A 10,572-nucleotide genomic window follows, 5' to 3' on the forward strand; every position below is an offset into this window, starting at 1 on the left:
CCACACATCTTCCTCTTCACGCTACCTGATTAGCAGAGGAGCACATTTAATTTTGGGGGATGCAGGGTAAAAGTCTATCATGGTAACTCAGTGTTATTCCAACAGATGTCCATTCAATGCCATCTGTCCCACCTGTGGCTTTGGCTATTATTTCTTACTAATTTTAATCTTGTCTTTGCCTTAAGGGGACAAATTCTTTCTGGTACCTGACTGCAGGTTTAGCAAACTCCCCGAGGGAAGCCCAAATGCATTTCAAAAGCATTTTTAATGTGTGTCTTTCATCCTGGTGAAACCAGCTGTCCATGCACATCAATTCCCTGCAGCAATTTTTCCTTTCATGGAATGGAAATATTCAGCCTCATGGTTGGGTATGGAAATTTTGCTGATTTGAGACAAAGGGTCTGCTTAAATGGACTGAATTTAGTATTCTGACTTTCCGGCCTCCCTCTTAACTCTTCTGAAGGAAGTCATGAAGGCTTGAGAGCTAAGTCCTGCTGGGAATTTCAGAGAGCTTGGAACAGAGATGGGTGATTTTCAGCTGGAGAACCTGCCAGGGGTTTGGTTTTATGCACACACTCTTTGCTGAGCATCTTAGCTAAGTGCACACCTTGTACTCAGAAGGTAAGAGGAGAATCTCTTTCTTCTACTAGACCTCCCAATTAAAGTTAAAAAATATGCTTAACTGTGACTTAATTATTTGTATTTTGTGTAGAAAGCCCTAGCTCAATTTAAAAAAGCAGATGCTTATTTGTATAGATAGTGCAGAGTTATTGCAGCAGTCACACTGGAAAAGCATTCGTTATCTAAGGAGACAAATTGAACAAGACAAATCTAGGGCCAACCTGTTTCTCCTCAAGCAGTTTGTAAACACATGCTGAGAAGCAGAGAATTAGGAAAGGAGAGTTGAACTTGCTCTTGCTATGGCCCGAATGCAGCTGGTTATGGGCAATCTTCATTTTAATTTACTGTTTCTAAGCAAGACATCATTCAAAGCTGATGTTTGACAGGTGGTGATGCTCATATCGTGCTGTTTCTTCAGGTCAGTTTTGTTTCCCTCTAAAACTACTCTACATCCACCTGAAGACCTGCTCTGGGAGCAGGGAGCTCCCAAACAGCTTGGAGCTCCTTTGGTGTTTCTTCCACCACTTTGGCTGCCAGGGTCAGGTATCAGCTGCTGCTCACAATATAGTTCCTAACAATTTCCTGGGCACAGGAGCAGCCATGGATGCTGGGACCAGGCATCTTCAGCACCAGCTTTAGTCATTGTGTGAGGCTGCTCTGTTCTCACAGAATTCATCTAATCTTCGATGCATTAATTTCAGGGTGTGACCCTGCAGTGAGAGAAGGCAAGGACAAAAGTCCCAGTGGGGCAAAAGTGGGAAGCAAGGTTCAGTTGCTATGATTGATTATTTTTTCCAGAAAATACAGGTTGATTTCTTCTGAGTTTGGTGAACAGTACCTATTTTGGGAATATGAAGGCATTTGGCTCTCACTGATCCTCTCCACACCTTTTGGTATTTCTCCAAGCAGTGCCCTGAAGGCAGCTCTGGGGTTTGTAAGCTGCTCTCCTGTAAACACTCAAAGGTATTTGTCCAACAGAGGGAGAGCCAGCTTCCCTGCACAGCAAGTGGATGTGGCAAAATGCAAATAGCAGCAGTTCACAGGGATCAATACACCCAACACAGCCCAGGCAGCTGCAGGGTCTGTTTGGATGGTGTGCAGGCTTCTCCTTGAGCAGGATCTCTAATGGACACTGAGCTGCTACAGGGGGATGATTCTGGCTGTATGGACAGAAATTTATGCATTGCTACAGCAGCTCAAGTGCCTGTGGGCTACTGCAGCTCTGCCTTACAGACAGTCAGATAAGAGCCAGCTCCCCTCCTTGTTCTATGCCATAAAATGCTTTTGCTGCTGTGCAGGACCTCATGTACTCATGGGGTCCATCAAACGGAGTAAACGGAGCTTTGTGCTCTTAAGACAAGTCCCGTTGGAAACCCTGGCATAGGTCATAAAGAAGTGCACAATTTTTGTGGGGAATGATGGCTGCTAGTACAATAAACCTAACCATTTCTAAACTTCTCCCTCCATTAAGCAAAAATAATCAGTGTCATTACATTTTATATTTTGTGAATGAAAATAATAGTATATGCATTCTGAACATTAACAGATCTGAGTGTGCTTTTAGCAAGAAATGTGAACATTTTAATATAAGGACTGCATGTATTATGTTTTACTAGCTGTTGAATACACCAAGTTCCAGATAGCTAATTTTGGAAATGAGAAATAGCTCATGATGTGATAAAGGCAATGAATGAAGAACTTCAGAGGATCAAAATGCAATGTTATCCATAACTTCCATCAATTAGGAAAAAAGACAGCAAAACAAAACTACACATTGGGATGGACGAGGTACTGATCTAAAGGTACTGTGCCTTTACTCAAAGTAATCTTGATTTCAGCTTCTTAAAAGTATTTTACCATGGCTCAGGAAGTCCTTAAGCCATGGATTGATGGAGATTCAGAGAAAATACCAGGAAACTATGAGCGTAGACTTACTTTGATCTTGACATTTTTGCTAAATAGGGTATCTGAGCTGGTACAGCTCTTACATTTTCAAGTTAATGGCCGAACCCAAAAGGTTGCTAATAGAAGGAACTAAAGCAGAATACAAATATCTAAATCCAGCATTGAAATCAAAAGGCTCTCTCAGCTCCAGTCCAATCCTAGAAGCACCTAACTCAGGAGGTACCTACCTTCAGTCTCCAAGAACTTCAGGAGTACAACAGTCACCTTGCACCTGTGCCTGGAACCTTCTCCTCCTCAGTGGGTCTGAATCCTGCTGCATCCTGCCAGGGTTACAGATGGTTCAGCTCTTGTTGGACTTGGAACAAACCACATGCTTGAGTTCATGAGCTCAGTTTGTGCTAAGGATGTGCAGCTGAGAAGGTGAAAAAAGAAAAGTAAACCTTCTGAGAGAAAGGAGAGCAAGTGCAGAGGAGTCTTTAGTTCAGCAGTTTGGTTTGGTCTTTCTGGGACAGGAATTGTGTCCTCCTGGCTGGAATTCACAATCAGCTTCTGGAGGAAGACTGAAACTCCGGATCAGGTAGGTGTTTTCACCTCTGAACTAAAAATTATACTCACCTTTGATCTTCCTCTTATACCCCAATGAATCTTTAATTCTTTTTATGCAAAGAAGAACAGGTTCAGCATAAGGGCATACAGTGCTCTCCTCTGCTCTGCCCATTTTCCCTGGGTATCTTGCACCCTGGAAGATTTCTGTAGCTCTCCAGGGAACACAGGCTGGTATTTCTCAGGCAGCAAATCAAGCTGAACCCAGATCTCCTCCTTGTCACCCTGCTGACAACCTCCCTGAGAAAGAACATGGCCAGCTGGGGCTGCAGGAGTGTCCTGTGTTTGCCTCCAGATGGACAGACTGCCCGTGTCCTGAAAGGTGGCTCAGCCCCAGTGACAGGCATGGTTTGAAAGCTCATCCCTGAGCTCCCTCAGTCATCAGATTGTTTTCTTTCTGTCTCTTGGGAGAGGGCATTTTACATCAGAATAGATTCTAGAGAACAAGCTGGAGAAAATCCAACTCACAACACCCAGCATCTGGAATTCTGAGACTACTCTCTTGGAAGACTGGAAAAGAGTTTTAAAAACATGTTCCAAATCTGGTAAATGGGGAAACACTGGAGGAAACATCCAACCTCCCAGGCTGATATCCTCACCACTGCCTTGTATGGATGTGAGTGCCTGCAATAGTTGTGAGATGCCCAATCCAGCAGACAGTCTGGAATGACTGTGGAAAGTGGATCTGATGGAGCACAACATCTCCTGAAGGTTACTAGCAACCTGAGGTGGCTGGGTGACTGCCCCTTGAAGCAGAAATCAAGGAATGGAAATTCTTGTGCTCATGGAATTTTGGAGCTTCAATGCAAAGTGTCTGGGTTCTTTGCCTGTCCATATTTGGGAACTGTGACTGAACTGCCAAGTGCTTCCCTGATCAGTCAGGTTCCCATGTCCTTACAAGATCTGAAAAAGAAGTTTCAAGTTAGATCCACACAAGCTTTTAGGGGCTTAACAATTGCTTTGGCCAACACCAGCAATCACCAAAGCTCCTGCTCAGCCAATGTCTAATGCAGAGGTCTGACAGCCTTTGTGTTTCACCAGGGATGCCCTGTGGGTGCCTCATCCCTCTTCGGGCACACCCAGAGGCACCTGGGTCTTGCCAGCCCTCAGCAGGCAGCACTGGAGCACCAGCCTGACTCAGTTTTGGGAAGAGGTGAAGTGCCTGACTCTAAGAGGGGCCCTGGTACTTGTCACCCCAGTTGAAGACAGATAGCTCCCTGCAGGGCTGGCAGTACCTCAGACACTGCCTCATGAGCTGATTTCGTAATTCCCTGCTCCTTGTACCTGCTTGGTGCATCCCATTGCACATGGAAAGCAGGCTCACAGCAGTGTAGCAGCAGCCTGTACCAAATTGTAACCTAAGTGTTCCCAGGTACCTTTTTGTGCCTATATTCCAAATTACCAGTGTAGGCTCAGCAAATGGCACCAGCTGCCTCAAGGATCACAAGTGCTGCGTCTTGGGGCACGGGATGCATTGCATCAGTCAGGCAATAACTCCAGATCTTCAGGAATATAGATCCTACTGGAATTATACATTAAAGTCACATTGTGTTTACCTTAAAGCAATCTGACGAGGGATTAACTAGGTGATCAGTCCATCTCACCACATCACACAGGAGTAATTAAATTATTCCCAAACAAAATTGCTAGAATTTGACACCTAATCTAACTGCCGATATCTCTGTAATCTTTTCTTCCTACTTGTTCAAATGCTCAACCCTCCTTATTAATAGCAGTGCCGATTTTGTCCTGCAGAAAGTTGGAATATATTTCTTCTTCTTCATCTGTCCTTGTTGATCTATGAGAATAAAAGACCCCATCACATAAAATTATTCTGGCTTTGCAGAAGGGGCTGGTGAGCCTCTATTTGGAATAAAGTTCCCAGTACCGGTCACCTCATTAGAGAAGTGAGTTGCTACAAATTGGGCCGTTGCAACAGAGCCCAAATGATGCAAGAACTTAATTATTCAGGAAAGGTTTAGAAAAGCTACGGCGTGGCTTGCTGCCTTTGGAAAACAGGAGATTAAAAAGCCACTTTAGGGGGGTTTGCAGAACTCCGGGGGAATAGCAAGGATTCACATACACGGGAAGAACAGAGCGAGCGACAAATACCAGAACAAAAGGGAAATTAACAGAAGCTTAAGTAGGGATGAGAAGCAAAGCAGTGTAATTTATTTGTGAATTTATTTGTATTTAGCACAGTTAATATATGGAAAATTATACTAAAGCTGGAACAGAAACAACTATTAGAAATCATTTTGTAAGGCTTTAGACACGTGTGGGAGCTTAAAATAACTCTGTGGGGTGCATCTGATAATTCAGAGGAGAGGAAAAGGACTTACGTCTTCCTCACAATCTCGTCTCTTAAAACATTCAGCTCCATTGTGCTAAGAAATAGACATGGTTACTTTAATCTGACTATCCTACAATTCTCAGGGAAAGGTTTTAATTTACAAAATTAATTTTCCTTCCTGCTTCAAGTATATAAGTGTGGGTGAAAATAATCACAGACACTTGAAAGGACAGGGCTGAACCCTGATCTCAGCAACAGCAGAGCAAAGCCCGAATAACTCCAAGAACAATTCTGGATGCACGCAGGGATGTAACTGAGAGGAGATCTGGTCCTGAAGTGCTGCACTCCAGGCAGAAAAACCTTGATGTCCCCTCCTTAAACTTCAAGAAAAACTATCAAACGAGTCCCAAGTCCTTTTGGGGCATTTCCGCAGTTCTTGGAAGAAGCCTGCATGTCCCTATTTGCATAGGATGCCTCCAGGCCATCCGCTTCACCAGGCGTTGGATCAGACTGGGCGGCTCGCTCCCTCGACCTGCAGCTGTGCCGGCTGTAAGACCAAACGCACTGCCTTCAGCTCGGCGAGCCCGCTGGGAATTCACCCTTCCCACGCACCGGGGGAGCGTGCGACACCGGGATGTCGCCCTGAGGCAATCTGTGTCATCCCTGCATCGCTCTTTTCTTTCCTCCCAGGTCGGGCGCTGAACCCGCCGCTCGGAGACACGTGGGTGAGATCCCAACTTTCTCTCCAGGGGCGATCTCCGCAGGCAGTTTACGATGCCAGAGCTCCCGCTGTGCTACCAGCGTTTACTCGGAAAATCACAGGCAATTAATCACAGTTTTCTCGGGGGAAAACCCACTTGATTTGGACCCGTCATTACGCAGGGAAACTACAGAACACCGTGCTGTAACCTAACCTGAACTCTGCTAAAGGCATTTCTTCCTAGGCTCCCTTTTCACTTGGCAAGCCCTGCCTGCCTTTGGAAACCCGGGACGGGTGTAGCGGACCCTGGTTACACTCGGATGTGTTGAGGAGCAAGATGCACCCGCGATGCTGTCCCGCTCGTCTTTGGGCCGCCGAGGCAGGACGCGGGGAGCCTGAGGAAGCCGCGGGGAACGCTCTGAGGTGACCTGCTGCCCGGGGGGCTTTCCCCAGCCCCCTCCCGCACAAAGCCGTGCGTGTCGGCGGCGGCAGGGAACTCACCCCGGCGGGACCGGGGCTCCGGCCGCCGTCCGGGCATCGCGCAGGGGCCCTCCCGCCGCGGGCAGAGGGATGGAGGGACGAAGGGATGGAGAGATGCAGGGAGGAAGCACTTCAGGCGGCAGGTGAACAGGACAACGCGACGCGTCCCTCAGCGGGGCGCAGTTTGGGCGGCACCCGCAGCGACTCGGCCGGTGCCGGCGGGGCGGGCGCGGTCTCCCCCGGCAGCCGGAGCGCCCGGGGACGCGCGGGACGCCCCGCCGCCTCTCCCCTCCCCTCCGCCCGCCCCGCCCGGGGGCCGCGCCGCCACCGGCGCTCGGCGCGGCGAGCGAGCGGGCGGCGGCCAGACGGGCGCCCCGCGGACCGCAACGACGGCGGCGCCCCGGAGCCCCCAGGCGGCTCCGCCCCGGCCCCCGCAGGTGGGTCCGCCCTGCCCGCGCCCCCCAACGTCGGGGCGGGACCGAGGGCTGGAGCCGGGCGCCCGCTCGCCGAGGCGACGCCCCCCGCGCCCGCCCAGCCCCGCCGGGCTCTCGGGGCGCCGCGTCCCCTCGGAGCGGAGCGGAGCGGGGCGGCTCTCGGCATGGCGGGGCTCCCGGCCGGCCGGCGGGCGGGCTGAGGCGGGGGCCGGGCGGGGAGGCGCCGGCGGCGGGGTCTCACCGCCTCTTCTTGCCGTCCCCCGCAGGGGAGCGGCCGGCCCCCCGCGCCACCATTGCCTCGCACGGCAAGGAGGACCTGCTCGCCGCCGCCGCCCGGCTCTGGCAGCGGAGGAGGCGGCTGCTGGCCGCCGCCGGGCTCGCCCTGGCCATGGCCGTCGCGCTGCTGGTCGCCGTGCCCCTGCTGCTGCTGCAAGCGCCCGCCGACACCGGCGCCCACTACGAGATGATGGGCACCTGCCGCATGATCTGCGACCCGTACAGCGGCGGGCGGCCGCCCGGGCCCGGCAGCACCGCCGCCGTGGAGGCCCTGCAGGACCTGGGCGCCAACCCCCCGCCGCCCTTCGTGCAGGGACCCAAGGGGGAGCCGGGCCGGCCGGGCAAGCCGGGCCCCCGCGGGCCGCCCGGGGAGCCGGGCCCGCCGGGGCCGCGGGGCCCGCCGGGGAGCGGGGCGACGCGGGGAAGCCGGGGCTGCCCGGGCTGGCGCTGGTGGGCGCGGGCGGCGGCGGGAGCGGCGGCGGGGCGGCGGCGGGCGGCGAGGCGGCGGGCGGGCTGAGCGCCGCCTTCAGCGGGCCGCGCATCGCCTTCTACGTGGGGCTCAAGAGCCCCCACGAGGGCTACGAGGTCCTCAAGTTCGACGACGTGGTGACCAACCTGGGCAACCACTACGACCCGGCCAGCGGCAAGTTCACCTGCCAGGTGCGCGGCATCTACTTCTTCACCTACCACATCCTCATGCGCGGCGGCGACGGCACCAGCATGTGGGCCGACCTCTGCAAGAACGGCCAGGTGGGTTCCGCCGCTCCCCCGCGCGTCCTCCCCGCCCGCGGTCCCCCGATCGTCCCCCTCCCACACCGTCCCCGTCCCGCGGGCGCGGCGCTGGCCGCCGCCGCACCCGGGAAAAGAGCCAGCGAGCGGGAGCATCCTTCGCGCCGTCGGGGCGGGGGCGCACCTCTAGAGCCGCGAAGAAATCCGAACTCCGGGCTTGCAAACTTTTCTGCCGGGCTGGGGAGAAGGGGAAGCGAGGACAGAGGCGGGAGGGAGGACACAGGGTTGGGGAGGGGTTGGGGAAGAGGGAGTCGGGGCATTGATGGTGCGGGCTGGGGGGACTGATGGAGGGGCCGGAAAGGAGGTACGTGGAGGACTGATGGTGGGGCTGCGGAGGAGTGACTCGGAGGGCTAATAGGGGTGCTGGGCAGGAGGGGCAGGGGGGCTGATGTGCCCAGCGGCTGTGTTGGCAGGTGCGCGCCAGTGCCATCGCCCAGGACGCAGACCAGAACTACGACTATGCCAGCAACAGCGTGGTGCTGCACCTGGACTCCGGCGACGAAGTGTATGTCAAGCTGGATGGAGGCAAAGCACACGGAGGCAACAACAATAAGTACAGCACTTTCTCTGGCTTTCTTTTATACCCCGATTAACACAAAAGTGACACGACACAACTGGCCCTGCCACTGATGCACATGGGGCTGTTTGGCAATTCCATACCCCCCATCGTGCTGCTGTTCCCGCTGGTGTCCACTGTCTCCGCAGGTCACTTTAGCTTCATTATCAGTTTGTATGTTTTTATTTTCACCCTTGTGGAAACAAAATAGAAATGAAACAAAGCGAACCCCTTCCTTACTCTCCCCCGTTTCTTCTGACCCCCGCTCTCCCTTTGTCTGCCTGAGTGTTTCGTGTGTCACGTGAGGAACTTGGCAGCTTGAATCTCTGAGTGGTTCCAGGAGGGTTTAAAAGAGCCCAGAGTTTGGACTGTGTCACACACGGAATTTGAACAGGTCACATTTTTTCATCAATAAGTATTAATGACAATGATGAATTTTCAGATCGACTATTCACAAAGTGGGACTGGATCATAACTGTTTTTTCCTCTGCTGCTTTGTATGGGGTCAAGTGTAAACTTTTCTTTCTGTGCAATGCAATGCTCGTGTGAATGATGGTGTCATTAACGTCAAACCTGTTTCTGTCTGCAAAAGAATTTGGTCATTGACCACAGCCACCCAAATACCACATTAAATTATGTTTTTAGACAATGCCTTCTTGCTTTTTGTCTATTCCAGTGCTACAGAGCAGCATTGTGGTGGTGCCACGGGATGGTGGGGAGTAAAGGAGAGGGTCACTTCAGTCCCTTAGGTCTATAGTCATAATTAAAGTTAGCATGCGGTTCCTTGCCTAGGTCTTGAATATGGTTCAAGGAGGCTGGGAAGAAGTAGAGGGAGAGGAAAAAAGCTTCACCTCTATGCAGTTCTGTGAAAAGAAGGCACACAGTTATCAAGAGGTGAAAGTGGGGGTGTGGAGCAAATCTCCTAAACAGATTTACTGGGTTAAAACCTGATCCAGAGGTTAGCAAAGTACAGGAAAAGGAGATTAATCAGTTATTATGGAAAGCCATGTTTCTGTAACATGCTTGACAAATGTTAAGAAGGCTGCAGGGGACAGAGTTTTGTCTAAACCCTTGCACTTGCCGTGTGTGTATGGGTTGGAAGCACACCTGACTGAAGGTGGGTCTGGGCAGTGCCTGAGAAGGGCTGGGTGAGAAAATTCGCTCAAGACTGATGGATTCAGACCATTTAGAAGGGTTTTCTCCTGATGGTCCTCTGTAAATCCCAGTCACCCTTGGTCTTTTTTCAAAATGCACAGGTGTGGTGCATTGGTATGCATCAGTAGTGCATGTGGTTCTGAGCCTTTGGTGAAGGAGGTGCATTTGTCATCATCACCCCAGTAGGTAACCTCCTCAGTTTGGGTAAATTGGGACTGCTCTGCTGAAGCTAGGAGAGGTAAATTGATTTACAAAAGCACTTACTTTCATTGTACTGTCTTGTCATTTCATTTTTCCCTCCTGAAAGTCTTACCTCCCCTCCCTATCAGCTCTCTGCCCTTCCCAGTGTTAATGCAGTTTCACAGACAAGAGAGACAGGGGCTGGTCTGAAACAGCTCTGCCCAGGCTGGAGCTTTGCCCCTGCCCTGATGTTGCAGGAGGAAAGGGAGCCACAGTCAGATGCATTTGTTCCAGCCCCACTTTGGGGCAGCCCCATGATGATCAAGTTCTCAGAGTCACTCCTGTCTCCTACCAGTCCTCAGTGGGTATTGTCTTCTCCTTGGCTGGAAGGGGAGGGTCAAAGGGAGAAGGCAATTCCTCCATCCCGTCCTCAAACATCCCCTGCTGGGGGAAGCAGAGTTCATAACCAGGTACACGTGTTAGACACTTATCAATCTCTTATGTCTTGTCGATTTGTACTATTTAGAATATGATTAAATCCAGTGTCTGAGACCATCCAAATGAAGTATAATTGCTATGG

General features: G+C 51.8%; 1 protein-coding gene across 1 annotated transcript; it reads left to right on the forward strand.

The window, feature by feature from the left end:
• Positions 1 to 7,385: 7,385 nt before the first annotated feature.
• Positions 7,386 to 9,306, forward strand: C1QL2 (complement C1q like 2). The gene is given in 3 exon segments (XM_030952507.1): positions 7,386 to 7,701; positions 7,704 to 8,062; positions 8,515 to 9,306. Coding segments are annotated over 3 exon segments (816 nt in total). The 5' UTR covers positions 7,386 to 7,424; the 3' UTR covers positions 8,695 to 9,306.
• Positions 9,307 to 10,572: the final 1,266 nt, after the last annotated feature.

Source organism: Camarhynchus parvulus, chromosome 7, assembly GCF_901933205.1.
Source record: "Camarhynchus parvulus chromosome 7, STF_HiC, whole genome shotgun sequence".
NCBI classification, from domain to species: Eukaryota; Metazoa; Chordata; class Aves; order Passeriformes; family Thraupidae; genus Camarhynchus; species Camarhynchus parvulus.